General features: G+C 42.3%; 1 protein-coding gene across 1 annotated transcript in view; it reads left to right on the top strand.

The window, feature by feature from the left end:
* The window catches only part of LOC139391194 (histone-lysine N-methyltransferase, H3 lysine-36 specific-like), a 66,888-nt gene that overhangs the window by 15,223 nt on the left and 25,489 nt on the right, over nt 1-26,176 (top strand). The window contains exons 12-18 of the mRNA XM_071138798.1: nt 2,955-3,134; nt 3,410-3,566; nt 5,737-5,942; nt 6,103-6,215; nt 6,662-6,931; nt 7,227-7,485; nt 8,587-8,693. Coding sequence (XP_070994899.1) covers nt 2,955-3,134; nt 3,410-3,566; nt 5,737-5,942; nt 6,103-6,215; nt 6,662-6,931; nt 7,227-7,485; nt 8,587-8,693 — 1,292 coding nt within the window. The remainder of the gene's footprint in view (nt 1-2,954; nt 3,135-3,409; nt 3,567-5,736; nt 5,943-6,102; nt 6,216-6,661; nt 6,932-7,226; nt 7,486-8,586; nt 8,694-26,176) is intronic.

Genomic DNA, 26,176 nt, shown 5'->3' with positions numbered 1-26,176 from the left:
GTTCTCTCTCTGTAGGTCTAACCACAAGTTGTTCTGGAAAACGGTTAAAGACCTGGAGAATAAACCCTCCTCCTCACAGCTGCCCATGTCCCTTAATGTTGATGTGGTTGTTACTGACAAGAAGCTATTTAATCACTACTTCATTAAGTCAGGATTCCTATTTGACTCCGCCATGCCTCATTTCCCATCCAACATTTCCTCATCTCCCACCCCTTCTAATGCGACTAGCCCCAATGCTCCTCCCTCTTTTCCCCTGCCCTGCTACAAAGTTTCTCCCTGCAGGCAGTCACCTGAGTCCGAGGTGCTAAAGGAGCTCCTGAAACTTGACCCCAAAAAAACATCTGGGTCAGATGGTTTAGACCCTTTCTTCTTTAAGGTTGCTGCCCCTATCATCGCCAAGCCTGTCTCTGACCTTTTAAATCTGTCTCTCCTCTCTGGGGAGGTTCCCATTGCTTGGAAGGCAGCCACGGTGGGTCCTTTCTTTAAAGGGGGAGATCAAGCTGATCCTAACTGTTATAGGCCTGTTTCTATTTTGCCCTGTTTCTCCAAAGTTTTGGGAAAACGTGTCAATAATCAACTGACTTGCTTTCTTGACGTCTGTAGTTTTCTCTGGTATGCAGTCTGGTTTCCGCTCAGGTTATTGATGTGTCACTGCAACCTAAAAGGTCCTAAATGATGTCACCATTGCCCTTGATTCTAAGCAATGTTGTCCTGCTATTTTTATTGACTTGGCCATGGCTTTTGATACGGTAGATCATTCCATTCTTGTGGGCCGGCTATGGAGTATTGGTGTCTCTGAGGGGTCTTTGGCCTGGTTTGCTAACTACCTCAGAGTGCAGTGTATAAAGTCAGAAAATATGGTGTCTCAGTCACTGCCTGTCACCAAGGGAGTACCCCAAGGCTCGATCCTAGGCCCCACGCTCTTCTCAATTTACATCAACAACATAGCTCAGTCAGTAGGAAGCTTGCTCATCCATTTATATGCAGATCTTGGTCTTATACTCAACTGGCCCTTCTGTGAATTATGTGTTAAATGCTCTACAACAAAGCTTTCTTAGTGTCCAACAAGCTTTCTCTACCCTTAAACTAGTTCTGAACATCTCCAAAACAAAGGTCATATGGTTTGGTAAGAAGAATGCCCCTCTCCCCACTGGTGTGATTACTACCTTTGAGGATTTAGAGCTTCATACAAGTTCTTGGGAATATGGCTAGACGGTACACTGTCCTTCTCTCAGCACAGAGCAAAGCTGCAGGCCCAAGTTAAATGTAGACTTGGTTTCCTCTTCATAATCGCTCCTCTTTCACCCCAGCTGCCAAACTGACCCTGATTCAGATGACCATCTTACCCATGCTAGATTACGGAGACATAATTTATAGATTGGCAGGTAAGGGTGCTCTCGAATGGCTAGATGTTCTTTACCATTCGGCCATCAGATTTGCCAGAAATGCTCCTTATAGGACACATCACTGCACTCTATACTTCTCTGTAAACTGGTCATCTCTGTATACCCGTCGCAAGACCCACTGGTTGATGCTTATTTATAAATCTCTCTTAGGACACACTCTGAGATAGCTACTGTAGCCCTCATCTTCCACATACATCACCCGTTCTGCCAGTCACATTCTGTTAAAGGTCCCCAAAGCACACACGTCCTTGGGTCTCTGTTATTTTCAGTTCGCTGCAGCTAGAGACTGGAACGAGCTGCGAGAAACACTCAAACTTACCAGTTTTATCTCAATCTCCTCATTCAAAGACTAAATCATGGACACTCTTACTGACAGTTGTGACTGCTTTGCATGATGTATTGTTGTCTCTACCTTCTTGTCCTTTGTGCTGTTGTCTGTGCCCAATAATGTTTTGTGCTGCTACCATGATGTGTTGCTACCAGGTTGTTGTTATGTTGCTACCATGCTGTGTTATGTGTTGCTGCTATGCTATGTTGTTGTCTTAGGTCTCTGTTTATGTAATGTTGCATCTCTTGTCATGATGTGTGTTTTGTCCTATAATTATTCTACTTTTATTTTTAAATCCCAGGCCCCCGTCCCCACAGGAGACCTTTTGCCTTTTGGTAGGCCTTCACTGGAAATAAGAATGTGTTCTTTACTGACTTGACTAGTTAACTAAAGGTTAAATAATAAATAAAAACCGTTGTCCAGCCACGACACATTGAAACATAAAATATTAGTTTTTAATGTTCTCGTTGGTAGGATCGTCTTAATTGTAGATCATCCAGTTTGTTTTCCAAAGATTGTGCGTTGGTCAATAATATGGAGGGAAGTGGTGGTTTACCTCCTCGTCTGCAATTCTTACCAGGCACCCGCCCTCCTCCATCTTTTCTTCCCTCTTTTCCTCCCTCTTTTCTTCCCTCTTTTCCTCCCTCTTTTCCTCCCTCTTTTCTTCCCTCTTTTCCTCCCTCTTTTCCTCCCTCTTTTCCTCCCTCTTTTCCTCCCTCTTTTCCTCCCTCTTTTCTTCCCTCTTTTCTTCCCTCTTTTCTTCCCTCTTTTCCTCCCTCTTTTCTTCCCTCTTTTCCTCCATCTTTTCCTCCCTCTTTTCCTCCCTCTTTGATGGGGATTTGTGCCTTTGTCTTGACAAAGCAGTGTATCCTTAAAGGAAAAACGCTTCGCCCATTTCTTAAGCGAGTTATCGCTGTTCTGATATCCAGGAGCTCTTTTCAATTATGAGACGGCTAGGGGATACAGTGTTGTGATGTTGACAGTCTCCCGTGGGGAACTGTCATCAAATGTATTGGCAGCAACATTATGTACAAAGTGAGTTACAAACAATGCAAACAAAAACTAACACAATAGCACAGTTAACACAAGAGCACAGTTGGTTAGGAGCCTGTAAAAACGTCAGCCGTCCCCTCCGTCTCCATTATATACAGATCGAACATGGCTGTAGAGATGCTTGTGTGTGTGTGTGTGTGGTTTTTTGACCTGTGGTCCTCTTCTAGGTCGTCTGACCCGCTGCGTGCGCTGCCCTGTTGCGTACCACGCAAACGACTACTGCATGGCGGCAGGCAGCATTGTCCTGGCCAACAACAGCTTCCTGTGTCCAAACCACTTCATCCCCCGCAAGAACTACAAGAACCACGAACACATCAACGTCAGCTGGTGCTTCGTCTGCTCAGAAGGTTGGTGACTGGTTGGCTTGCTGTTGGTTGGTTGATTGATTGGTTGGGTGTTTTCAGTGTTACAGGGTCCATTATGCAAGGGTTGGTGGTATTATTAGAGGTAGAGTAATCATTTGAATAGGAGTGTGGTGGAAATCATATGTGGATGACTTATGCTTATCACAGAGTAAAACGGTTGAAGTGAAATGAGGCATTGTGCCTCCCCATCCTGAGGTCATTGGGTCACATCTGGTTGACTTGTTGTCTGAGCTGCACCTCCTCCTTTCTCCCTGCAGGGGGCAGTCTGCTGTGCTGCGAGGCCTGTCCTGCTGCCTTCCATCAAGAGTGTCTGAACATCGAGATGCCCGAGGGGAGCTGGTTCTGCAACGACTGCAAGGCCGGGAATAAACCACACTTCAAGGACATCCTCTGGGTTAAAGTGGGAAGATTCAGGTAAGAAACACTGTTCTCTAGAAACAAAATCCATGCTTTTGGTCAGAACCAACTGAATGACACTTTTCTCCCGTGTCAACTTATAAACAAATACCTTGATCAGTGCCTGAAATCCAGTCATATTGTTATTGATCAGAATCTCTGTGTGTATAATCCTCATCTACACTGAGTACACCAAACATTAGGAACACTTTCTAATATTGAGCACTGATTGGAGCTCCCAGAGTGTTCTGACAGAACACAGCACACTGATTGGAGCACCCAGAGTGTTCTGACAGAACACAGCACACTGATTGGAGCACCCAGAGTGTTCTGACAGAACACAGCACACTGATTGGAGCTCCCAGAGTGTTCTGATAGAACACAGCACACTGATTGGAGCTCCCAGAGTGTTCTGACAGAATCAGCTGTAATCGCAGCAAAAGGTGGCGCTACAAAGTATTAACTTAAAGAGGCTGAATAATTTTGCACGCCCAATTTTTCAGTTTTTGATTTGTTAAAAAAGTTTGAAATATCCAATAAATGTCGTTCCACTTCATGATTGTGTCCCACTTGTTGTTGATTCTTCACAAAAAAATACAGTTTTATATCTTTATGTTTGAAGCCTGAAATGTGGCAAAAGGTCGCAAAGTTCAAGGGGGCCGAATACTTTCGCAAGGCACTGTAAACGTTCAGTTGTTATTTTACCTGAAATGCACAAGGTTCTCTACTCCGAACATGAATCCACAAACAAAATTGTCGTTTTCTCATTGTTTCTAGTCATCCGAATCGTTTCTAGTCATTTCTCCTTCTTCCAGGCTTTTTCTTCTTGGCGATTGGCATCTAACTTTCATAGGATTACAAACAACGACAGACTGACCTCGGTTCATCTTTCAATCACCCACGTGGGTATAACCAATGAGGAGATGGCACGTGGGTATCTGCTTCTATAAACCAATGAGGAGACGGGAGAGGCAGGACTTGCACCGCATTTATCGTCACAAATAGAACTGACTTCTATTTTAGCGCCTTGGCAACGCAGACGCTCGTTGGCGCGAGCGAACAGTGTGGGTGCAATGATTTGAATAACATGTTTGTGTACATTTATTTTGCAACGTTCGCCCATGTGACGTGTCCGGTATGGTCAGCATGTAAGACATTCTAAGGTTTGTAATCACGCACAGCTAAAGTTGCCAAATAACTCTAGTGTATAGGACCTGTTTCAAATGATCCCTTTTACGCTCAACAGAGCTACTTCATACATGCACTCGCTCCGGAATGGAACAAATATGCTTCGTACTATAAAACTATTCAATATAAAATAATGGAACGGGACTTATAAGCATATCTCGTCTGCTAAATTAACTAGCCTACAGCATGGCGCATAGCCGAATTCAATTCAGTAGGCTAACTCATATTCTGTTCTTCTGAAATAACATTTCTTCATTTCATAATGTTTCTTTAGACCTGCCTAAAATAAATAATGAATGTATTGTGATTGGTGTATATTAAATAGATTTATTAGACTTGAAAAAAAAACATTATGTAACCTTTTATTTCAATGTAGATGTTCCAAAGGTGAGCATCAGAGGCTTGAATGCTAAATGTGTTTGTTAATTAACGGTAAATTACAGTGAGACTGGTCGTCTTTTGCGTGACAATAACCGGCAGACATAATGTCATTACCGCCACAGCCTTTGTAACACCCCCCTCTTTTTCCCTCAGAACAGCCTCAATTTGTCGGGGCATGGACTCTACAAGGAGTTGAAAGCGTTCCACAGGCATGCTGACCCTTGTTGACTCCAAGGCTTTCCACAGTTGTGTCAAGTTGGCTGAATGTCCTTTGAGTGGTGGACCATTCTTGATACACACAGGAAACTGTTGAGGGTGAAACCCAGCAGTGTTGCAGTTCTTGACACAAATCAAAGTCACTTCAATCTTTTGTCTTGCCCATCCACCCTCTGAATGACACACAGACACAATCCATGTCTCCATTGTCTCAGGGCTTATAAACCCTTCTTTAACATGTCTCCTCCCCTTCATCTACACTGATTGAAGTGGACTTAACAGGGGACATCAATAAAGGATCATAGCTTTCACCTGGATTCACCTGGTCAGTCTGTCTTGGAAGGAGCAGGTGTTCCTAATGTTTTGTATACACAATATGTAAAATCTCCAATCCTTTGTTCAGGTGGTGGCCTGCGGAGGTGTGTCTTCCTAAGAACATCCCAGAGAAGATCCTCCGTATGAAACACGAGGTGGGGGAGTTCCCCGTTCAGTTCTTTGGTTCTAAGGACTACGCCTGGACCTACCAGGCCCGAGTCTTCCCTTACATGGAGGGAGATGCCAACAACAAGGACAAGATGGGGAAGGGTTGTGACGCCATCTACAAGAAAGGTTAGAAAGAAACCTCCTTTACCTGGTTATAATAGAATATATAACAAACAATAGACTTCATTTTAGAAAGAAATGCCAAAGAGCATTTCCTAAGTCTTAAACAATAGAGATGTTTCCAGGTACCACATAGCTGATAAATCTAACTTCCGTTTCCTTTCAGCTCTGAATGAAACTGCTGAGCGGTTTATAGCGCTTCAGGCTGAGAAGGAGATGAGACAGCTTCAGGAGGACAGGAGGAACGACAAGAAACCTCCTCCCTACAGACACATCAAGGTACCGCCCCTTTAAAACTTCTCCCAACAGACCCATCAAGGTACCGCCCCTTTAAACCTCCTCCCAACAGACACATCATGGTACCGCCCCTTTAAAACTTCTCCCTACAGACACATCAAGGTACCGCCCCTTTAAACCTCCTCCCAACAGACACATCAAGGTACCGCCCCTTTAAACCTCCTCCCTACAGACACATCAAGGTACCGCCCCTTTAAACCTCCTCCCTACAGACACATCAAGGTACCGCCCCTTTAAACCTCCTCCCAACAGACACATCAAGGTACCGCCCCTTTAAACCTCCTCCCTACAGACACATCAAGGTACCGCCCCTTTAAAACTTCTCCCAACAGACACATCAAGGTACCACCCCTTTAAACCTCCTCCATGCATAATTCACGCAGAAGTTTGAATTGCATTCGCTTATCTCAAGTGCTTATTCTTCTCAGGTGAACCGACCAATTGGCAAGGTCCAGATCATCACGGCGGACCTATCGGAGGTGCCTCGCTGTAACTGCAAGGCATCTGATGAGAACCCGTGTGGCATGGACTCCGAGTGTATCAACCGCATGTTGATGTATGAGTGCCACCCTCAGGTGTGTTTGGCAGGGGAGAGATGTCTGAACCAGAGTTACACCAAGAGACAGTACACCCAGGTGGAGATCTTCAGAACCTTGTCACGAGGCTGGGGGCTACGGGGCGTCTCCGACATCAAGAAGGTACAGACTAGGGCATCAAACTACAACACAAAACAGTTCCCCTTGTGTTTCTGTTTTGTTAAGAGAACCTTGTCCCACTACAGTTGTGCATGGCTGCGTACATAATTGGGATAAATAAAGTATTTTCAATTCAATTCCAAGGCCCTTTATCCCTGATTATCCTTGTTGATCTTTTTAAGATGTGGACATCCAGTAGTATATTTAGCCTCCATATGCCGCTGTGTCTGTGATGTAAAAGGTGCTGTGTATCAGCTGGATTATAACCAGAGTCTCTGCTCTCCTCTCTCTCTCTCAGGGTGCATTTGTGAATGAGTACGTGGGGGAGGTGATAGACGAGGAGGAGTGCAGAGCCAGGATCAAACATGCTCAAGAGAACGACATCTGTAACTTCTACATGCTCACTCTGGACAAGGACCGGATCATAGACGCTGGACCCAAGGGGAACCAGGCGAGGTTCATGAATCACTGCTGCCAGCCCAACTGTGAGACCCAGAAGTGGACGGTAAACGGAGACACCAGGGTGGGGCTCTTTGCCCTGGAGGACATCCCCGAAGGTCAGAGGAAGTACTAACAAACCTACTGGAGCCTGGTTCCATTTCTGTTACTATCTCCCGGAGCCTGGTTCCATTTCTGTTACTATCTCCCGGAGCCTGGTTCCATTTCTGTTACTATCTCCCGGAGCCTGGTTCCATTTCTGTTACTATCTCCCGGAGCCTGGTTCCATTTCTGTTACTATCTCCCGGAGCCTGGTTCCATTTCTGTTACTATCTCCCGGAGCCTGGTTCCATTTCTGTTACTATCTCCCGGAGCCTGGTTCCATTTCTGTTACTAACTACTGGAGCCTGGTTCCATTTCTGTTGCTAACTCCTGGAGCCTGGTTCCATTTCTGTTACTAACTACTGGAGCCTGGTTCCATTTCTGTTACTAACTACTGGAGCCTGGTTCCATTTCTGTTACTAACTACTGGAGCCTGGTTCCATTTCTGTTACTAACTACTGGAGCCTGGTTCCATTTCTGTTACTAACTACTGGAGCCTGGTTCCATTTCTGTTACTAACTCCTGGAGTCCGGTTCCATTTCTGTTACTAACTACTGGAGCCCGGTTCCATTTCTGTTACTAACTACTGGAGCCTGGTTCCATTTCTGTTACTAACTCCTGGAGTCCGGTTCCATTTCTGTTACTAACTACTGGAGACTGGTTCCATTTCTGTTACTAACTCCTGGAGTCCGGTTCCATTTCTGTTACTAACTACTGGAGCCTGGTTCCATTTCTGTTACTAACTCCTGGAGTCCGGTTCCATTTCTGTTACTAACTACTGGAGCCTGGTTCCATTTCTGTTACTAACTACTGGAGCCTGGTTCCATTTCTGTTACTAACTACTGGAGCCTGGTTCCATTTCTGTTACTAACTCCTGGAGCCTGGTTCCATTTCTGTTACTAACTCCTGGAGCCTGGTTCCATTTCTGTTACTAACTCCTGGAGCCTGGTTCCATTTCTGTTACTAACTCCTGGAGCCTGGTTCCATTTCTGTTACTAACTCCTGGAGCCTGGTTCCATTTCCATTCCTCAGGCACTAGGGCTTGTGACCAAAAGTATCTTTGTAATTTGTAAAGATACACTGCCAGGTTCTGTACAGGTGTCTTTATTTGTGTGCAGGTGTGGAGTTGACCTTCAACTACAACCTGGAGTGTCTTGGTAACGGGAAGACGGTGTGTAAATGTGGAGCGCCCAACTGCTCTGGGTTCCTGGGGGTCCGACCAAAGGTAAGGCTCGGAGACTGACGAATGTCAACATGCAAAACATTTTAATATATCTACAGAAATCTACAGTAAGTGGTTTTAGTTGTTTACTGTGTGATGATGAGTTATACTATTAAAAAGGACAGGCAGACTGGTGAATATAGCAGACTGGTGAATATAGCAGACTGGTGAATATAGCAGTCTAAAGGCAGACTGGTGAATATAGCAGACTGGTGAATATAGCAGACTGGTGAATATAGCAGTCTAAAGGCAGACTGGTGAATATAGCAGACTGGTGAATATAGCAGACTGGTGAATATAGCAGACTGGTGAATATAGCAGACTGGTGAATATAGCAGTCTAAAGGTAGACTGGTGAATATAGCAGTCTAAAGGTAGACTGGGGAATATAGAAGTGTAAATGTAGACTGGTGAATATAGCAGTCTAAATGTAGACTGGTGAATATAGCAGTCTAAAGGCAGACTGGTGAATATAGGAGTCTAAAGGTAGACTGGTGAATATAGCAGTCTAAATGTAGACTGGTGAATATAGCAGTCTAAATGTAGACTGGTGAATATAGCAGTCTAAAGGCAGACTGGTGAATATAGGAGTCTAAAGGTAGACTGGTGAATATAGCAGTCTAAAGGTAGACTGGTGAATATAGCAGTCTAAAGGCAGACTGGTGAATATAGCAGTCTAAAGGCAGACTGGTGAATATAGCAGTCTAAAGGCAGACTGGTGAATATAGCAGTCTAAAGGTAGACTGGTGAATATAGCAGTCTAAAGGTAGACTGGTGAATATAGCAGTCTAAAGGTAGACTGGTGAATATAGCAGTCTAAAGGTAGACTGGTGAATATAGCAGACTGGTGAATATAGCAGTCTAAAGGTAGACTGGTGAATATAGCAGTCTAAAGGCAGACTGGTGAATATAGCAGTCTAAAGGTAGACTGGTGAATATAGCAGTCTAAAGGTAGACTGGTGAATATAGCAGACTGGTGAATATAGCAGTCTAAAGGCAGACTGGTGAATATAGCAGTCTAAAGGCAGACTGGTGAATATAGCAGTCTAAAGGCAGACTGGTGAATATAGCAGTCTAAAGGCAGACTGGTGAATATAGCAGACTAAAGGCAGACTGGTGAATATAGCAGTCTAAATGTAGACTGGTGAATATAGCAGTCTACAGGCAGACTGGTGAATATAGCAGTCTAAAGGTAGACTGGTGAATATAGCAGTCTAAAGGCAGACTGGTGAATATAGCAGTCTAAAGGCAGACTGGTGAATATAGCAGTCTAAATGTAGACTGGTGAATATAGCAGTCTACAGGCAGACTGGTGAATATAGCAGTCTAAAGGTAGACTGGTGAATATAGCAGTCTAAAGGTAGACTGGTGAATATAGCAGTCTACAGGCAGACTGGTGAATATAGCAGTCTACAGGAAGACTGGTGAAAATAGCAGTCTAAAGGCAGACTGGTGAATATAGCAGACTGGTGAATATAGCAGTCTAAAGGTAGACTGGTGAATATAGCAGTCTAAATGTAGACTGGTGAATATAGCAGACTGGTGAATATAGCAGTCTAAATGTAGACTGGTGAATATAGCAGTCTAAAGGTAGACTGGTGAATATAGCAGTCTAAATGTAGACTGGTGAATATAGCAGTCTAAAGGCAGACTGGTGAATATAGCAGTCTACAGGCAGACTGGTGAATATAGCAGTCTACAGGCAGACTGGTGAATATAGCAGTCTACAGGCAGACTGGTGAATATAGCAGTCTAATGGTAGACTGGTGAATATAGCAGTCTAAAGGCAGACTGGTGAATATAGCAGTCTACAGGCAGACTGGTGAATATAGCAGTCTAAAGGTAGACTGGTGAATATAGCAGACTGGTGAATATAGCAGTCTAAATGTAGACTGGTGAATATAGCAGACTGGTGAATATAGCAGTCTAAAGGCAGACTGGTGAATATAGCAGTCTAAAGGCAGACTGGTGAATATAGCAGACTGGTGAATATAGCAGTCTAAATGTAGACTGGTGAATATAGCAGTCTAAAGGTAGACTGGTGAATATAGCAGACTACAGGCAGACTGGTGAATATAGCAGACTGGTGAATATAGCAGTCTAAAGGTAGACTGGTGAATATAGCAGTCTAAAGGTAGACTGGTGAATATAGCAGACTGGTGAATATAGCAGTCTAAAGGTAGACTGGTGAATATAGCAGACTGGTGAATATAGCAGACTGGTGAATATAGCAGTCTAAAGGTAGACTGGTGAATATAGCAGTCTAAAGGTAGACTGGTGAATATAGCAGTCTACAGGCAGACTGGTGAATATAGCAGTCTAAAGGTAGACTGGTGAATATAGCAGACTAAAGGCAGACTGGTGAATATAGCAGACTGGTGAATATAGCAGACTGGTGAATATAGCAGTCTAAAGGCAGACTGGTGAATATAGCAGTCTAAAGGTAGACTGGTGAATATAGCAGTCTAAAGGTAGACTGGTGAATATAGCAGACTGGTGAATATAGCAGTCTAAAGGTAGACTGGTGAATATAGCAGTCTAAAGGTAGACTGGTGAATATAGCAGACTGGTGAATATAGCAGTCTAAAGGCAGACTGGTGAATATAGCAGACTAAAGGCAGACTGGTGAATATAGCAGACTGGTGAATATAGCAGTCTACAGGCAGACCGGTTGAATATAGCAGTCTAAAGGCAGACTGGTGAATATAGCAGACTGGTGAATATAGCAGTCTAAAGGCAGACTGGTGAATATAGCAGACTGGTGAATATAGCAGACTGGTGAATATAGCAGTCTAAATGTAGACTGGTGAATATAGCAGACTGGTGAATATAGCAGTCTAAAGGTAGACTGGTGAATATAGCAGTCTAAAGGTAGACTGGTGAATATAGCAGTCTAAATGTAGACTGGTGAATATAGCAGTCTAAAGGCAGACTGGTGAATATAGCAGTCTAAATGTAGACTGGTGAATATAGCAGTCTAAAGGCAGACTGGTGAATATAGCAGTCTAAAGGCAGACTGGTGAATATAGCAGACTGGTGAATATAGCAGTCTAAAGGTAGACTGGTGAATATAGGAGTCTAAAGGCAGACTGGTGAATATAGCAGACTAAAGGTAGACTGGTGAATATAGGAGTCTAAAGGCAGACTGGTGAATATAGCAGACTAAAGGTAGACTGGTGAATATAGCAGTCTAAAGGCAGACTGGTGAATATAGCAGACTGGTGAATATAGCAGTCTAAAGGTAGACTGGTGAATATAGCAGTCTAAAGGCAGACTGGTGAATATAGCAGACTGGTGAATATAGGAGTCTAAAGGCAGACTGGTGAATATAGCAGTCTAAAGGTAGACTGGTGAATATAGCAGACTGGTGAATATAGCAGACTGGTGAATATAGCAGTCTAAAGGTAGACTGGTGAATATATTAGTCTAAAGGCAGACTGGTGAATATAGCAGTCTAAATGTAGACTGATGAATATAGCAGACTGGTGAATATAGCAGACTGGTGAATATAGCAGTCTAAAGGCAGACTGGTGAATATAGCAGTCTAAATGTAGACTGGTGAATATAGCAGACTACAGGCAGACTGGGGAATATAGCAGTCTAAAGGTAGACTGGTGAATATAGCAGTCTAAAGGTAGACTGGTGAATATAGCAGACTGGTGAATATAGCAGACTGGTGAATATAGCAGACTGGTGAATATAGCAGTCTAAAGGCAGACTGGTGAATATAGCAGTCTAAATGTAGACTGGTGAATATATTAGTCTAAAGGTAGACTGGTGAATATAGCAGACTAAAGGCAGACTGGGGAATATAGCAGTCTAAAGGCAGACTGGGGAATATAGCAGTCTAAAGGCAGACTGGTGAATATAGCAGACTAAAGGTAGACTGGTGAATATAGCAGTCTACAGGCAGACTGGTGAATATAGGAGTCTAAAGGTAGACTGGTGAATATAGCAGTCTACAGGCAGACTGGTGAATATAGCAGTCTAAAGGTAGACTGGTGAATATAGCAGTCTAAAGGTAGACTGGTGAATATAGCAGACTGGTGAATATAGCAGTCTAAAGGTAGACTGGTGAATATAGGAGTCTAAAGGCAGACTGGTGAATATAGCAGTCTACAGGCAGACTGGTGAATATAGCAGACTGGTGAATATAGCAGTCTAAAGGTAGACTGGTGAATATAGCAGACTGGTGAATATAGCAGTCTAAAGGTAGACTGGTGAATATAGCAGTCTAAAGGCAGACTGGTGAATATAGCAGTCTAAAGGTAGACTGGTGAATATAGCAGACTGGTGAATATAGCAGTCTAAAGGTAGACTGGTGAATATAGCAGACTAAAGGTAGACTGGTGAATATAGCAGACTAAAGGTAGACTGGTGAATATAGCAGTCTAAAGGCAGACTGGTGAATATAGCAGACTGGTGAATATAGGAGTCTAAAGGCAGACTGGTGAATATAGCAGTCTAAAGGTAGACTGGTGAATATAGCAGACTGGTGAATATAGCAGACTGGTGAATATAGCAGTCTAAAGGTAGACTGGTGAATATATTAGTCTAAAGGCAGACTGGTGAATATAGCAGTCTAAATGTAGACTGGTGAATATATCAGACTGGTGAATATAGCAGTCTAAAGGCAGACTGGTGAATATAGCAGTCTAAATGTAGACTGGTGAATATAGCAGACTACAGGCAGACTGGGGAATATAGCAGTCTAAAGGTAGACTGGTGAATATAGCAGTCTAAAGGTAGACTGGTGAATATAGCAGACTGGTGAATATAGCAGACTGGTGAATATAGCAGACTGGTGAATATAGCAGACTGGTGAATATAGCAGTCTAAATGTAGACTGGTGAATATATTAGTCTAAAGGTAGACTGGTGAATATAGCAGACTAAAGGCAGACTGGGGAATATAGCAGTCTAAAGGCAGACTGGGGAATATAGCAGTCTAAAGGCAGACTGGTGAATATAGCAGACTAAAGGTAGACTGGTGAATATAGCAGTCTACAGGCAGACTGGTGAATATAGGAGTCTAAAGGTAGACTGGTGAATATAGCAGTCTACAGGCAGACTGGTGAATATAGCAGTCTAAAGGTAGACTGGTGAATATAGCAGTCTAAAGGTAGACTGGTGAATATAGCAGACTGGTGAATATAGCAGTCTAAAGGTAGACTGGTGAATATAGGAGTCTAAAGGCAGACTGGTGAATATAGCAGTCTACAGGCAGACTGGTGAATATAGCAGACTGGTGAATATAGCAGTCTAAAGGTAGACTGGTGAATATAGCAGACTGGTGAATATAGCAGTCTAAAGGTAGACTGGTGAATATAGCAGTCTAAAGGCAGACTGGTGAATATAGCAGTCTAAAGGTAGACTGGTGAATATAGCAGACTGGTGAATATAGCAGTCTAAAGGTAGACTGGTGAATATAGCAGACTAAAGGTAGACTGGTGAATATAGCAGACTAAAGGTAGACTGGTGAATATAGCAGTCTAAAGGCAGACTGGTGAATATAGCAGACTGGTGAATATAGGAGTCTAAAGGCAGACTGGTGAATATAGCAGTCTAAAGGTAGACTGGTGAATATAGCAGACTGGTGAATATAGCAGACTGGTGAATATAGCAGTCTAAAGGTAGACTGGTGAATATATTAGTCTAAAGGCAGACTGGTGAATATAGCAGTCTAAATGTAGACTGGTGAATATATCAGACTGGTGAATATAGCAGTCTAAAGGCAGACTGGTGAATATAGCAGTCTAAATGTAGACTGGTGAATATAGCAGACTACAGGCAGACTGGGGAATATAGCAGTCTAAAGGTAGACTGGTGAATATAGCAGTCTAAAGGTAGACTGGTGAATATAGCAGACTGGTGAATATAGCAGACTGGTGAATATAGCAGACTGGTGAATATAGCAGACTGGTGAATATAGCAGTCTAAAGGCAGACTGGTGAATATAGCAGACTCTGAAATAGCAGACTGGTGAATATAGCAGTCTAAATGTAGACTGGTGAATATATTAGTCTAAAGGTAGACTGGTGAATATAGCAGACTAAAGGCAGACTGGGGAATATAGCAGTCTAAAGGCAGACTGGTGAATATAGCAGACTAAAGGTAGACTGGTGAATATAGCAGTCTACAGGCAGACTGGTGAATATAGGAGTCTAAAGGTAGACTGGTGAATATAGCAGTCTACAGGCAGACTGGTGAATATAGCAGTCTAAAGGTAGACTGGTGAATATAGCAGTCTAAAGGTAGACTGGTGAATATAGCAGACTGGTGAATATAGCAGTCTAAAGGTAGACTGGTGAATATAGGAGTCTAAAGGCAGACTGGTGAATATAGCAGTCTACAGGCAGACTGGTGAATATAGCAGACTGGTGAATATAGCAGTCTAAAGGTAGACTGGTGAATATAGCAGACTGGTGAATATAGCAGTCTAAAGGTAGACTGGTGAATATAGCAGTCTAAAGGCAGACTGGTGAATATAGCAGTCTAAAGGTAGACTGGTGAATATAGCAGACTGGTGAATATAGCAGTCTAAAGGTAGACTGGTGAATATAGCAGACTAAAGGTAGACTGGTGAATATAGCAGTCTACAGGCAGACTGGTGAATATAGGAGTCTAAAGGTAGACTGGTGAATATAGCAGACTGGTGAATATAGCAGTCTAAAGGTAGACTGGTGAATATAGGAGTCTAAAGGCAGACTGGTGAATATAGCAGTCTACAGGCAGACTGGTGAATATAGCAGACTGGGGAATATAGCAGTCTAAAGGTAGACTGGTGAATATAGCAGTCTAAATGTAGACTGGTGAATATAGCAGTCTAAATGTAGACTGGTGAATATAGCAGTCAGACTGGTGAATATAGCAGTCTAAAGGTAGACTGGTGAATATAGCAGTCTAAAGGTAGACTGGTGAATATAGCAGTCTACAGGCAGACTGGTGAATATAGCAGTCTAAAGGTAGACTGGTGAATATAGCAGTCTAAAGGTAGACTGGTGAATATAGCAGACTGGTGAATATAGCAGACTGGTGAATATAGCAGACTGGTGAATAGGCAGACTGGTGAATATAGCAGTCTAAAGGTAGACTGGTGAATATAGCAGTCTAAAGGTAGACTGGTGAATATAGCAGTCTAAAGGCAGACTGGTGAATATAGCAGTCTAAAGGCAGACTGGTGAATATAGCAGTCTAAAGGCAGACTGGTGAATATAGCAGTCTAAAGGTAGACTGGTGAATATAGCAGTCTACAGGCAGACTGGTGAATATAGGAGTCTAAAGGTAGACTGGTGAATATAGCAGTCTACAGGCAGACTGGTGAATATAGCAGTCTAAAGGTAGACTGGTGAATGGTGTAGACTGGTGAATATAGCAGACTGGTGAATATAGCAGTCTAAAGGTAGACTGGTGAATATAGCAGTCTAAAGGAATATAGCAGACTGGTGAATATAGTCTAAAGGTAGACTGGTGAATATAGGAGTCTAAAGGCAGACTGGTGAATATAGCAGACTAGCAGTCTAAAGGCAGACTGGTGAATATAGCAGACTGGTGAATATAGCAGTCTAAAGGTAGACTGGTGAATATAGCAGACTGGTGAATATAGCAGTCTAAAGGTAGACTGGTGAATATAGCAGTCTAAAGGCAGACTGGTGAATATAGCAGTCTAAAGGTAGACTGGTGAATATAGCAGACTGGTGAATATAGCAGTCTAAAGGTAGACTGGTGAATATAGCAGACTAAAGGTAGACTGGTGAATATAGCAGCAGTCTAAAGGTAGACTGGTGAATATAGCAGTCTAAAGGCAGACTGGTGAATATAGCAGACTGGTGAATATAGGAGTCTAAAGGCAGACTGGTGAATATAGCAGTCTAAAGGTAGACTGGTGAATATAGCAGACTGGTGAATATAGCAGACTGGTGAATATAGCAGTCTAAAGGTAGACTGGTGAATATATTAGTCTAAAGGCAGACTGGTGAATATAGCAGTCTAAATGTAGACTGGTGAATATATAGCAGACTGGTGAATATAGCAGTCTAAAGGCAGACTGGTGAATATAGCAGTCTAAATGTAGACTGGTGAATATAGCAGACTACAGGCAGACTGGGGAATATAGCAGTCTAAAGGTAGACTGGTGAATATAGCAGTCTAAAGGTAGACTGGTGAATATAGCAGACTGGTGAATATAGCAGACTGGTGAATATAGCAGACTGGTGAATATAGCAGACTGGTGAATATAGCAGTCTAAAGGCAGACTGGTGAATATAGCAGACTGGTGAATATAGCAGACTGGTGAATATAGCAGTCTAAATGTAGACTGGTGAATATATCTAAAGTCTAAAGATAGACTGGTGAATATAGCAGTCTAAAGGCAGACTGGTGAATATAGCAGTCTAAAGGCAGACTGGTGAATATAGCAGACTAAAGGTAGACTGGTGAATATAGCAGTCTACAGGCAGACTGGTGAATATAGGAGTCTAAAGGTAGACTGGTGAATATAGCAGTCTACAGGCAGACTGGTGAATATAGCAGTCTAAAGGTAGACTGGTGAATATAGCAGTCTAAAGGTAGACTGGTGAATATAGCAGACTGGTGAATATAGCAGTCTAAAGGTAGACTGGTGAATATAGAGTCTAAAGGCAGACTGGTGAATATAGCAGTCTACAGGCAGACTGGTGAATATAGCAGACTGGTGAATATAGCAGTCTAAAGGTAGACTGGTGAATATAGCAGACTGGTGAATATAGCAGTCTAAAGGTAGACTGGTGAATATAGCAGTCTAAAGGCAGACTGGTGAATATAGCAGTCTAAAGGTAGACTGGTGAATATAGCAGACTGGTGAATATAGCAGTCTAAAGGTAGACTGGTGGTGAATATAGCAGTCTAAAGGTAGACTGGTGAATATAGCAGACTGGTGAATATAGCAGTCTAAAGGTAGACTGGTGAATATAGCAGTCTAAAGGCAGACTGGTGAATATAGCAGACTAAAGGTAGACTGGTGAATATAGCAGTCTAAAGGTAGACTGGTGAATATAGCAGACTGGTGAATATAGCAGTCTGGTGAATATAGGTCTAAAGGTAGACTGGTGAATATAGCAGTCTAAAGGTAGACTGGTGAATATATAGCAGACTGGTGAATATAGCAGTCTAAAGGCAGACTGGTGAATATAGCAGTCTAAGACTGGTGTAGACTGGTGAATATAGCAGTCTAAAGCAGACTGGTGAATATAGCAGACTGGTGAATATAGCAGTCTAAAGGTAGACTGGTGAATATATTAGTCTAAAGGCAGACTGGTGAATATAGCAGTCTAAATGTAGACTGGTGAATATAGCAGAATATAGCAGACTGGTGAATATAGCAGTCTAAAGGCAGACTGGTGAATATAGCAGTCTAAATGTAGACTGGTGAATATAGCAGACTGGTGAATATAGCAGTCTAAAGGTAGACTGGTGAATATAGCAGTCTAAATGTAGACTGCAGACTGAATATAGCTAAAGGTAGACTGGTGAATATAGCAGACTGGTGAATATAGCAGACTGGTGTAGGCAGACTGGTGAATATAGCAGTCTAAAGGTAGACTGGTGAATATAGCAGACTAAAGGCAGACTGAATATAGACTGGTGAATATAGCAGTCTAAAGGTAGACTGGTGAATATAGCAGACTGGTGAATATAGCAGACTGGTGAATATAGCAGACTGGTGAATATAGACTGGTGAATATAGTCTAAAGGCAGACTGGTGAATATAGCAGTCTAAATGTAGAGACTGTAGACTGAATATAGCAGTCTAAAGGCAGACTGGGGAATATAGCTGTCTAAAGGCAGACTGGTGAATATAGCAGACTAAAGGTAGACTGGTGAATATAGCAGTCTACAGGCAGACTGGTGAATATAGGAGTCTAAAGGTAGACTGGTGAACATAGCAGTCTACAGGCAGACTGGTGAATATAGCAGTCTAAAGGTAGACTGGTGAATATAGCAGTCTAAAGGTAGACTGGTGAATATAGCAGACTGGTGAATATAGCAGTCTAAAGGTAGACTGGTGAATATAGGAGTCTAAAGGCAGACTGGTGAATATAGCAGTCTACAGGCAGACTGGTGAATATAGCAGACTGGTGAATATAGCAGTCTAAAGGTAGACTGGTGAATATAGCAGACTGGTGAATATAGCAGTCTAAAGGTAGACTGGTGAATATAGCAGTCTAAAGGCAGACTGGTGAATATAGCAGTCTAAAGGTAGACTGGTGAATATAGCAGACGGTTGAATATAGCAGTCTAAAGGTAGACTGGTGAATATAGCAGACTAAAGGTAGACTGGTGAATATAGCAGACTAAAGGTAGACTGGTGAATATAGCAGTCTAAAGGCAGACTGGTGAATACAGCAGACTGGTGAATATAGGAGTCTAAAGGCAGACTGGTGAATATAGCAGTCTAAAGGTAGACTGGTGAATATAGCAGACTGGTGAATATAGCAGACTGGTGAATATAGCAGTCTAAAGGTAGACTGGTGAATATAGCAGTCTAAAGGTAGACTGGTGAATATATTAGTCTAAAGGCAGACTGGTGAATATAGCAGTCTAAATGTAGACTGGTGAATATATCAGACTGGTGAATATAGCAGTCTAAAGGCAGACTGGTGAATATAGCAGTCTAAATGTAGACTGGTGAATATAGCAGACTACAGGCAGACTGGGGAATATAGCAGTCTAAAGGTAGACTGGTGAATATAGCAGTCTAAAGGTAGACTGGTGAATATAGCAGACTGGTGAATATAGCAGACTGGTGAATATAGCAGACTGGTGAATATAGCAGACTGGTGAATATAGCAGTCTAAAGGCAGACTGGTGAATATAGCAGACTGGTGAATATAGCAGACTGGTGAATATAGCAGTCTAAATGTAGACTGGTGAATATATTAGTCTAAAGGTAGACTGGTGAATATAGCAGACTGGTGAATATAGCAGTCTAAAGGTAGACTGGTGAATATAGGAGTCTAAAGGCAGACTGGTGAATATAGCAGGCAGACTGGTGAATATAGCAGTCTAGGCAGACTGGTGAATATAGCAGTCTAAAGGTAGACTGGTGAATATAGCAGTCTAGGCAGACTGGTGAATATAGCAGTCTAAAGGTAGACTGGTGAATATAGCAGTCTAAAGGTAGACTGGTGAATATAGCAGTCTAAAGGTAGACTGGTGAATATAGCAGACTAAAGGCAGACTGGTGAATATAGAGTCTAAAGGTAGACTGGTGAATATAGCAGAGTCTAAAGGTAGACTGGTGAATATAGCAGTCTAAAGGCAGACTGGTGAATATAGCAGTCTAAAGGTAGACTGGTGAATATAGCAGCAGACTGGTGAATATAGCAGTCTACAGGCAGACTGGTGAATATAGGAGTCTAAAGGTAGACTGGTGAATATAGCAGACTGGTGAATATAGCAGTCTAAAGGTAGACTGGTGAATATAGGAGTCTAAAGGCAGACTGGTGAATATAGCAGTCTACAGGCAGACTGGTGAATATAGCAGACTGGGGAATATAGCAGTCTAAAGGTAGACTGGTGAATATAGCAGTCTAAATGTAGACTGGTGAATATAGCAGTCTAAAGGTAGACTGGTGAATATAGCAGTCTAAAGGTAGACTGGTGAATATAGCAGTCTACAGGCAGACTGGTGAATATAGCAGTCTAAAGGTAGACTGGTGAATATAGCAGTCTAAAGGTAGACTGGTGAATATAGCAGTCTAAAGGTAGACTGGTGAATATAGCAGTCTACAGGCAGACTGGTGAATATAGCAGTCTAAAGGTAGACTGGTGAATATAGCAGTCTAAAGGCAGACTGGTGAATATAGCAGTCTAAAGGTAGACTGGTGAATATAGCAGTCTAAAGGTAGACTGGTGAATATAGCAGTCTAAAGGTAGACTGGTGAATATAGCAGTCTAAAGGTAGACTGGTGAATATAGCAGTCTAAAGGTAGACTGGTGAATATAGCAGTCTAAAGGTAGACTGGTGAATATAGCAGTCTACAGGCAGACTGGTGAATATAGCAGTCTAAAGGTAGACTGGTGAATATAGCAGTCTAAAGGTAGACTGGTGAATATAGCAGTCTAAAGGTAGACTGGTGAATATAGCAGACTGGTGAATATAGCAGTCTAAAGGTAGACTGGTGAATATAGCAGGCTGGTGAATATAGCAGACTGGTGAATATAGCAGTCTAAAGGTAGACTGGTGAATATAGCAGACTGGTGAATATAGCAGACTGGTGAATATAGCAGACTGGTGAATATAGCAGTCTAAAGGCAGACTGGTGAATATAGCAGACTGGTGAATATAGCAGTCTAAAGGTAGACTGGTGAATATAGCAGACTGGTGAATATAGCAGTCTAAAGGCAGACTGGTGAATATAGGAGTCTAAAGGCAGACTGGTGAATATAGCAGACTGGTGAATATAGCAGTCTAAAGGCAGACTGGTGAATATAGCAGACTGGTGAATATAGGAGTCTAAAGGTAGACTGGTGAATATAGCAGTCTACAGGCAGACTGGTGAATATAGCAGACTGGTGAATATAGCAGTCTAAAGGCAGACTGGTGAATATAGCAGTCTAAATATAGACTGGTGAATATAGCAGTCTAAATGTAGACTGGTGAATATAGCAGACTGGTGAATATAGCAGTCTAAAGGCAGACTGGTGAATATAGCAGTCTAAAGGCAGACTGGTGAATATAGCAGTCTACAGGCAGACTGGTGAATATAGCAGACTGGTGAATATAGGAGTCTAAAGGTAGACTGGTGAATATAGCAGACTGGTGAATATAGGAGTCTAAAGGTAGACTGGTGAATATAGCAGACTGGTGAATATAGGAGTCTAAAGGTAGACTGGTGAATATAGCAGACTGGTGAATATAGCAGTCTAAAGGTAGACTGGTGAATATAGGAGTCTAAAGGCAGACTGGTGAATATAGCAGTCTACAGGCAGACTGGTGAATATAGCAGACTGGGGAATATAGCAGTCTAAAGGTAGACTGGTGAATATAGCAGTCTAAATGTAGACTGGTGAATATAGCAGTCTAAAGGCAGACTGGTGAATATAGGAGTCTAAAGGCAGACTGGTGAATATAGCAGACTGGTGAATATAGCAGTCTAAAGGCAGACTGGTGAATATAGCAGACTGGTGAATATAGGAGTCTAAAGGTAGACTGGTGAATATAGCAGTCTACAGGCAGACTGGTGAATATAGCAGACTGGTGAATATAGCAGTCTAAAGGCAGACTGGTGAATATAGCAGTCTAAATATAGACTGGTGAATATAGCAGTCTAAATGTAGACTGGTGAATATAGCAGACTGGTGAATATAGCAGTCTAAAGGCAGACTGGTGAATATAGCAGTCTAAAGGCAGACTGGTGAATATAGCAGTCTACAGGCAGACTGGTGAATATAGCAGACTGGTGAATATAGGAGTCTAAAGGTAGACTGGTGAATATAGCAGACTGGTGAATATAGCAGTCTAAAGGTAGACTGGTGAATATAGCAGTCTAAAGGCAGACTGGTGAATATAGCAGACTGGTGAATATAGCAGTCTAAAGGTAGACTGGTGAATATAGCAGTCTAAAGGCAGACTGGTGAATATAGCAGACTGGTGAATATAGCAGTCTAAAGGCAGACTGGTGAATATAGGAGTCTAAAGGTAGACTGGTGAATATAGCAGACTGGTGAATATAGGAGTCTAAAGGTAGACTGGTGAATATAGCAGACTGGTGAATATAGCAGTCTAAAGGTAGACTGGTGAATATAGGAGTCTAAAGGCAGACTGGTGAATATAGCAGTCTACAGGCAGACTGGTGAATATAGCAGACTGGGGAATATAGCAGTCTAAAGGTAGACTGGTGAATATAGCAGTCTAAATGTAGACTGGTGAATATAGCAGTCTAAAGGTAGACTGGTGAATATAGCAGTCTAAAGGTAGACTGGTGAATATAGCAGTCTAAAGGTAGACTGGTGAATATAGCAGTCTACAGGCAGACTGGTGAATATAGCAGTCTAAAGGTAGACTGGTGAATATAGCAGTCTAAAGGTAGACTGGTGAATATAGCAGTCTAAAGGTAGACTGGTGAATATAGCAGTCTACAGGTAGACTGGTGAATATAGCAGTCTACAGGTAGACTGGTGAATATAGCAGTCTACAGGCAGACTGGTGAATATAGCAGTCTAAAGGCAGACTGGTGAATATAGCAGTCTAAAGGTAGACTGGTGAATATAGCAGTCTAAAGGTAGACGGTTGAATATAGCAGTCTAAAGGCAGACTGGTGAATATAGCAGACTGGTGAATATAGCAGTCTAAAGGTAGACTGGTGAATATAGCAGACTGGGGAATATAGCAGTCTAAAGGTAGACTGGTGAATATAGCAGTCTAAATGTAGACTGGTGAATATAGCAGTCTAAAGGTAGACTGGTGAATATAGCAGTCTAAAGGTAGACTGGTGAATATAGCAGACTGGGGAATATAGCAGTCTAAAGGTAGACTGGTGAATATAGCAGTCTAAATGTAGACTGGTGAATATAGCAGTCTAAAGGCAGACTGGTGAATATAGCAGTCTAAAGGTAGACTGGTGAATATAGCAGTCTACAGGCAGACTGGTGAATATAGCAGTCTAAAGGTAGACTGGTGAATATAGCAGTCTAAAGGTAGACTGGTGAATATAGCAGTCTAAAGGTAGACTGGTGAATATAGCAGTCTAAAGGTAGACTGGTGAATATAGCAGTCTACAGGCAGACTGGTGAATATAGCAGTCTAAAGGTAGACTGGTGAATATAGCAGTCTAAAGGCAGACTGGTGAATATAGCAGTCTAAAGGTAGACTGGTGAATATAGCAGTCTAAAGGTAGACTGGTGAATATAGCAGTCTAAAGGCAGACTGGTGAATATAGCAGACTGGTGAATATAGCAGACTGGTGAATATAGCAGTCTAAAGGTAGACTGGTGAATATAGCAGACTGGTGAATATAGCAGACTGGTGAATATAGCAGTCTAAAGGCAGACTGGTGAATATAGCAGACTGGTGAATATAGCAGTCTAAAGGTAGACTGGTGAATATAGCAGACTGGTGAATATAGCAGTCTAAAGGCAGACTGGTGAATATAGGAGTCTAAAGGCAGACTGGTGAATATAGCAGACTGGTGAATATAGCAGTCTAAAGGCAGACTGGTGAATATAGCAGACTGGTGAATATAGGAGTCTAAAGGTAGACTGGTGAATATAGCAGTCTACAGGCAGACTGGTGAATATAGCAGACTGGTGAATATAGCAGTCTAAAGGCAGACTGGTGAATATAGCAGTCTAAATGTAGACTGGTGAATATAGCAGTCTAAATGTAGACTGGTGAATATAGCAGACTGGTGAATATAGCAGTCTAAAGGCAGACTGGTGAATATAGCAGACTACAGGCAGACTGGTGAATATAGCAGACTGGTGAATATAGCAGTCTAAAGGCAGACTGGTGAATATAGCAGTGGTAAATGTAGACTGGTGAATATAGCAGTCTAAATGTAGACTGGTGAATATAGCAGACTGGTGAATATAGCAGTCTAAAGGCAGACTGGTGAATATAGCAGTCTAAAGGCAGACTGGTGAATATAGCAGACTGGTGAATATAGCAGTCTAAAGGCAGACTGGTGAATATAGCAGTCTAAATGTAGACTGGTGAATATAGCAGTCTAAAGGTAGACTGGTGAATATAGCAGACTAAATGTAGACTGGTGAATATAGCAGTCTAAAGGTAGACTGGTGAATATAGCAGTCTAAAGGCAGACTGGTGAATATAGCAGTCTACAGGCAGACTGGTGAATATAGCAGACTGGTGAATATAGCAGACTGGTGAATATAGCAGTCTAAAGGCAGACTGGTGAATATAGCAGTCTAAAGGCAGACTGGTGAATATAGCAGACTGGTGAATATAGCAGTCTAAAGGCAGACTGGTGAATATAGCAGTCTAAAGGCAGACTGGTGAATATAGCAGTCTAAAGGTAGACTGGTGAATATAGCAGACTGGTGAATATAGCAGTCTAAAGGCAGACTGGTGAATATAGCAGTCTAAAGGTAGACTGGTGAATATAGCAGACTACAGGCAGACTGGTGAATATAGCAGACTGGTGAATATAGCAGTCTAAAGGCAGACTGGTGAATATAGCAGTCTACAGGCAGACTGGTGAATATAGCAGTCTAAAGGCAGACTGGTGAATATAGCAGTCTAAAGGCAGACTGGTGAATATAGCAGTCTAAAGGTAGACTGGTGAATATAGGAGTCTAAAGGCAGACTGGTGAATATAGCAGTCTATAGGCAGACTGGTGAATATAGCAGTCTATAGGCAGACTGGTGAATATAGCAGACTAAAGGTAGACTGGTGAATATAGCAGACTAAAGGTAGACTGGTGAATATAGCAGACTAAAGGCAGACTGGTGAATATAGCAGACTGGTGAATATAGCAGTCTAAAGGCAGACTGGTGAATATAGCAGACTAAAGGTAGACTGGTGAATATAGCAGACTAAAGGCAGACTGGTGAATATAGCAGACTGGTGAATATAGCAGTCTAAAGGCAGACTGGTGAATATAGCAGTCTAAAGGCAGACTGGTGAATATAGCAGTCTAAAGGCAGACTGGTGAATATAGCAGTCTATAGGCAGACTGGTGAATATAGCAGACTAAAGGTAGACTGGTGAATATAGCAGACTAAAGGTAGACTGGTGAATATAGCAGACTAAAGGTAGACTGGTGAATATAGCAGACTAAAGGTAGACTGGTGAATATAGCAGACTAAAGGTAGACTGGTGAATATAGCAGTCTATAGGCAGACTGGTGAATATAGCAGACTAAAGGTAGACTGGTGAATATAGCAGACTAAAGGTAGACTGGTGAATATAGCAGACTAAAGGTAGACTGGTGAATATAGCAGTCTAAAGGTAGACTGGTGAATATAGCAGACTGGGGAATATAGCAGTCTAAAGGTAGACTGGTGAATATAGCAGTCTAAAGGCAGACTGGTGAATATAGCAGACTAAAGGCAGACTGGTGAATATAGCAGACTAAAGGCAGACTGGTGAATATAGCAGTCTAAAGGTAGACTGGTGAATATAGCAGACTGGTGAATATAGCAGACTGGTGAATATAGCAGACTGGTGAATATAGCAGACTGGTGAATATAGCAGACTGGTGAATATAGCAGACTGGTGAATATAGCAGTCTAAATGTAGACTGGTGAATATAGCAGTCTACAGGCAGACTGGTGAATATAGCAGACTAAAGGCAGACTGGTGAATATAGCAGACTAAAGGCAGACTGGTGAATATAGCAGTCTAAAGGCAGACTGGTGAATATAGCAGTCTAAAGGCAGACTGGTGAATATAGCAGACTGGTGAATATAGCAGTCTAAAGGCAGACTGGTGAATATAGCAGACTGGTGAATATAGCAGACTGGTGAATATAGCAGTCTAAAGGC

The sequence above is a fragment of the Oncorhynchus clarkii genome, chromosome 31 (genome assembly GCF_045791955.1).
Source record: "Oncorhynchus clarkii lewisi isolate Uvic-CL-2024 chromosome 31, UVic_Ocla_1.0, whole genome shotgun sequence".
NCBI classification, from domain to species: Eukaryota; Metazoa; Chordata; class Actinopteri; order Salmoniformes; family Salmonidae; genus Oncorhynchus; species Oncorhynchus clarkii.
The sequence above is the reverse complement of the archived record's forward strand: the minus strand, read 5'-3'. Positions and strand labels throughout refer to the sequence as shown.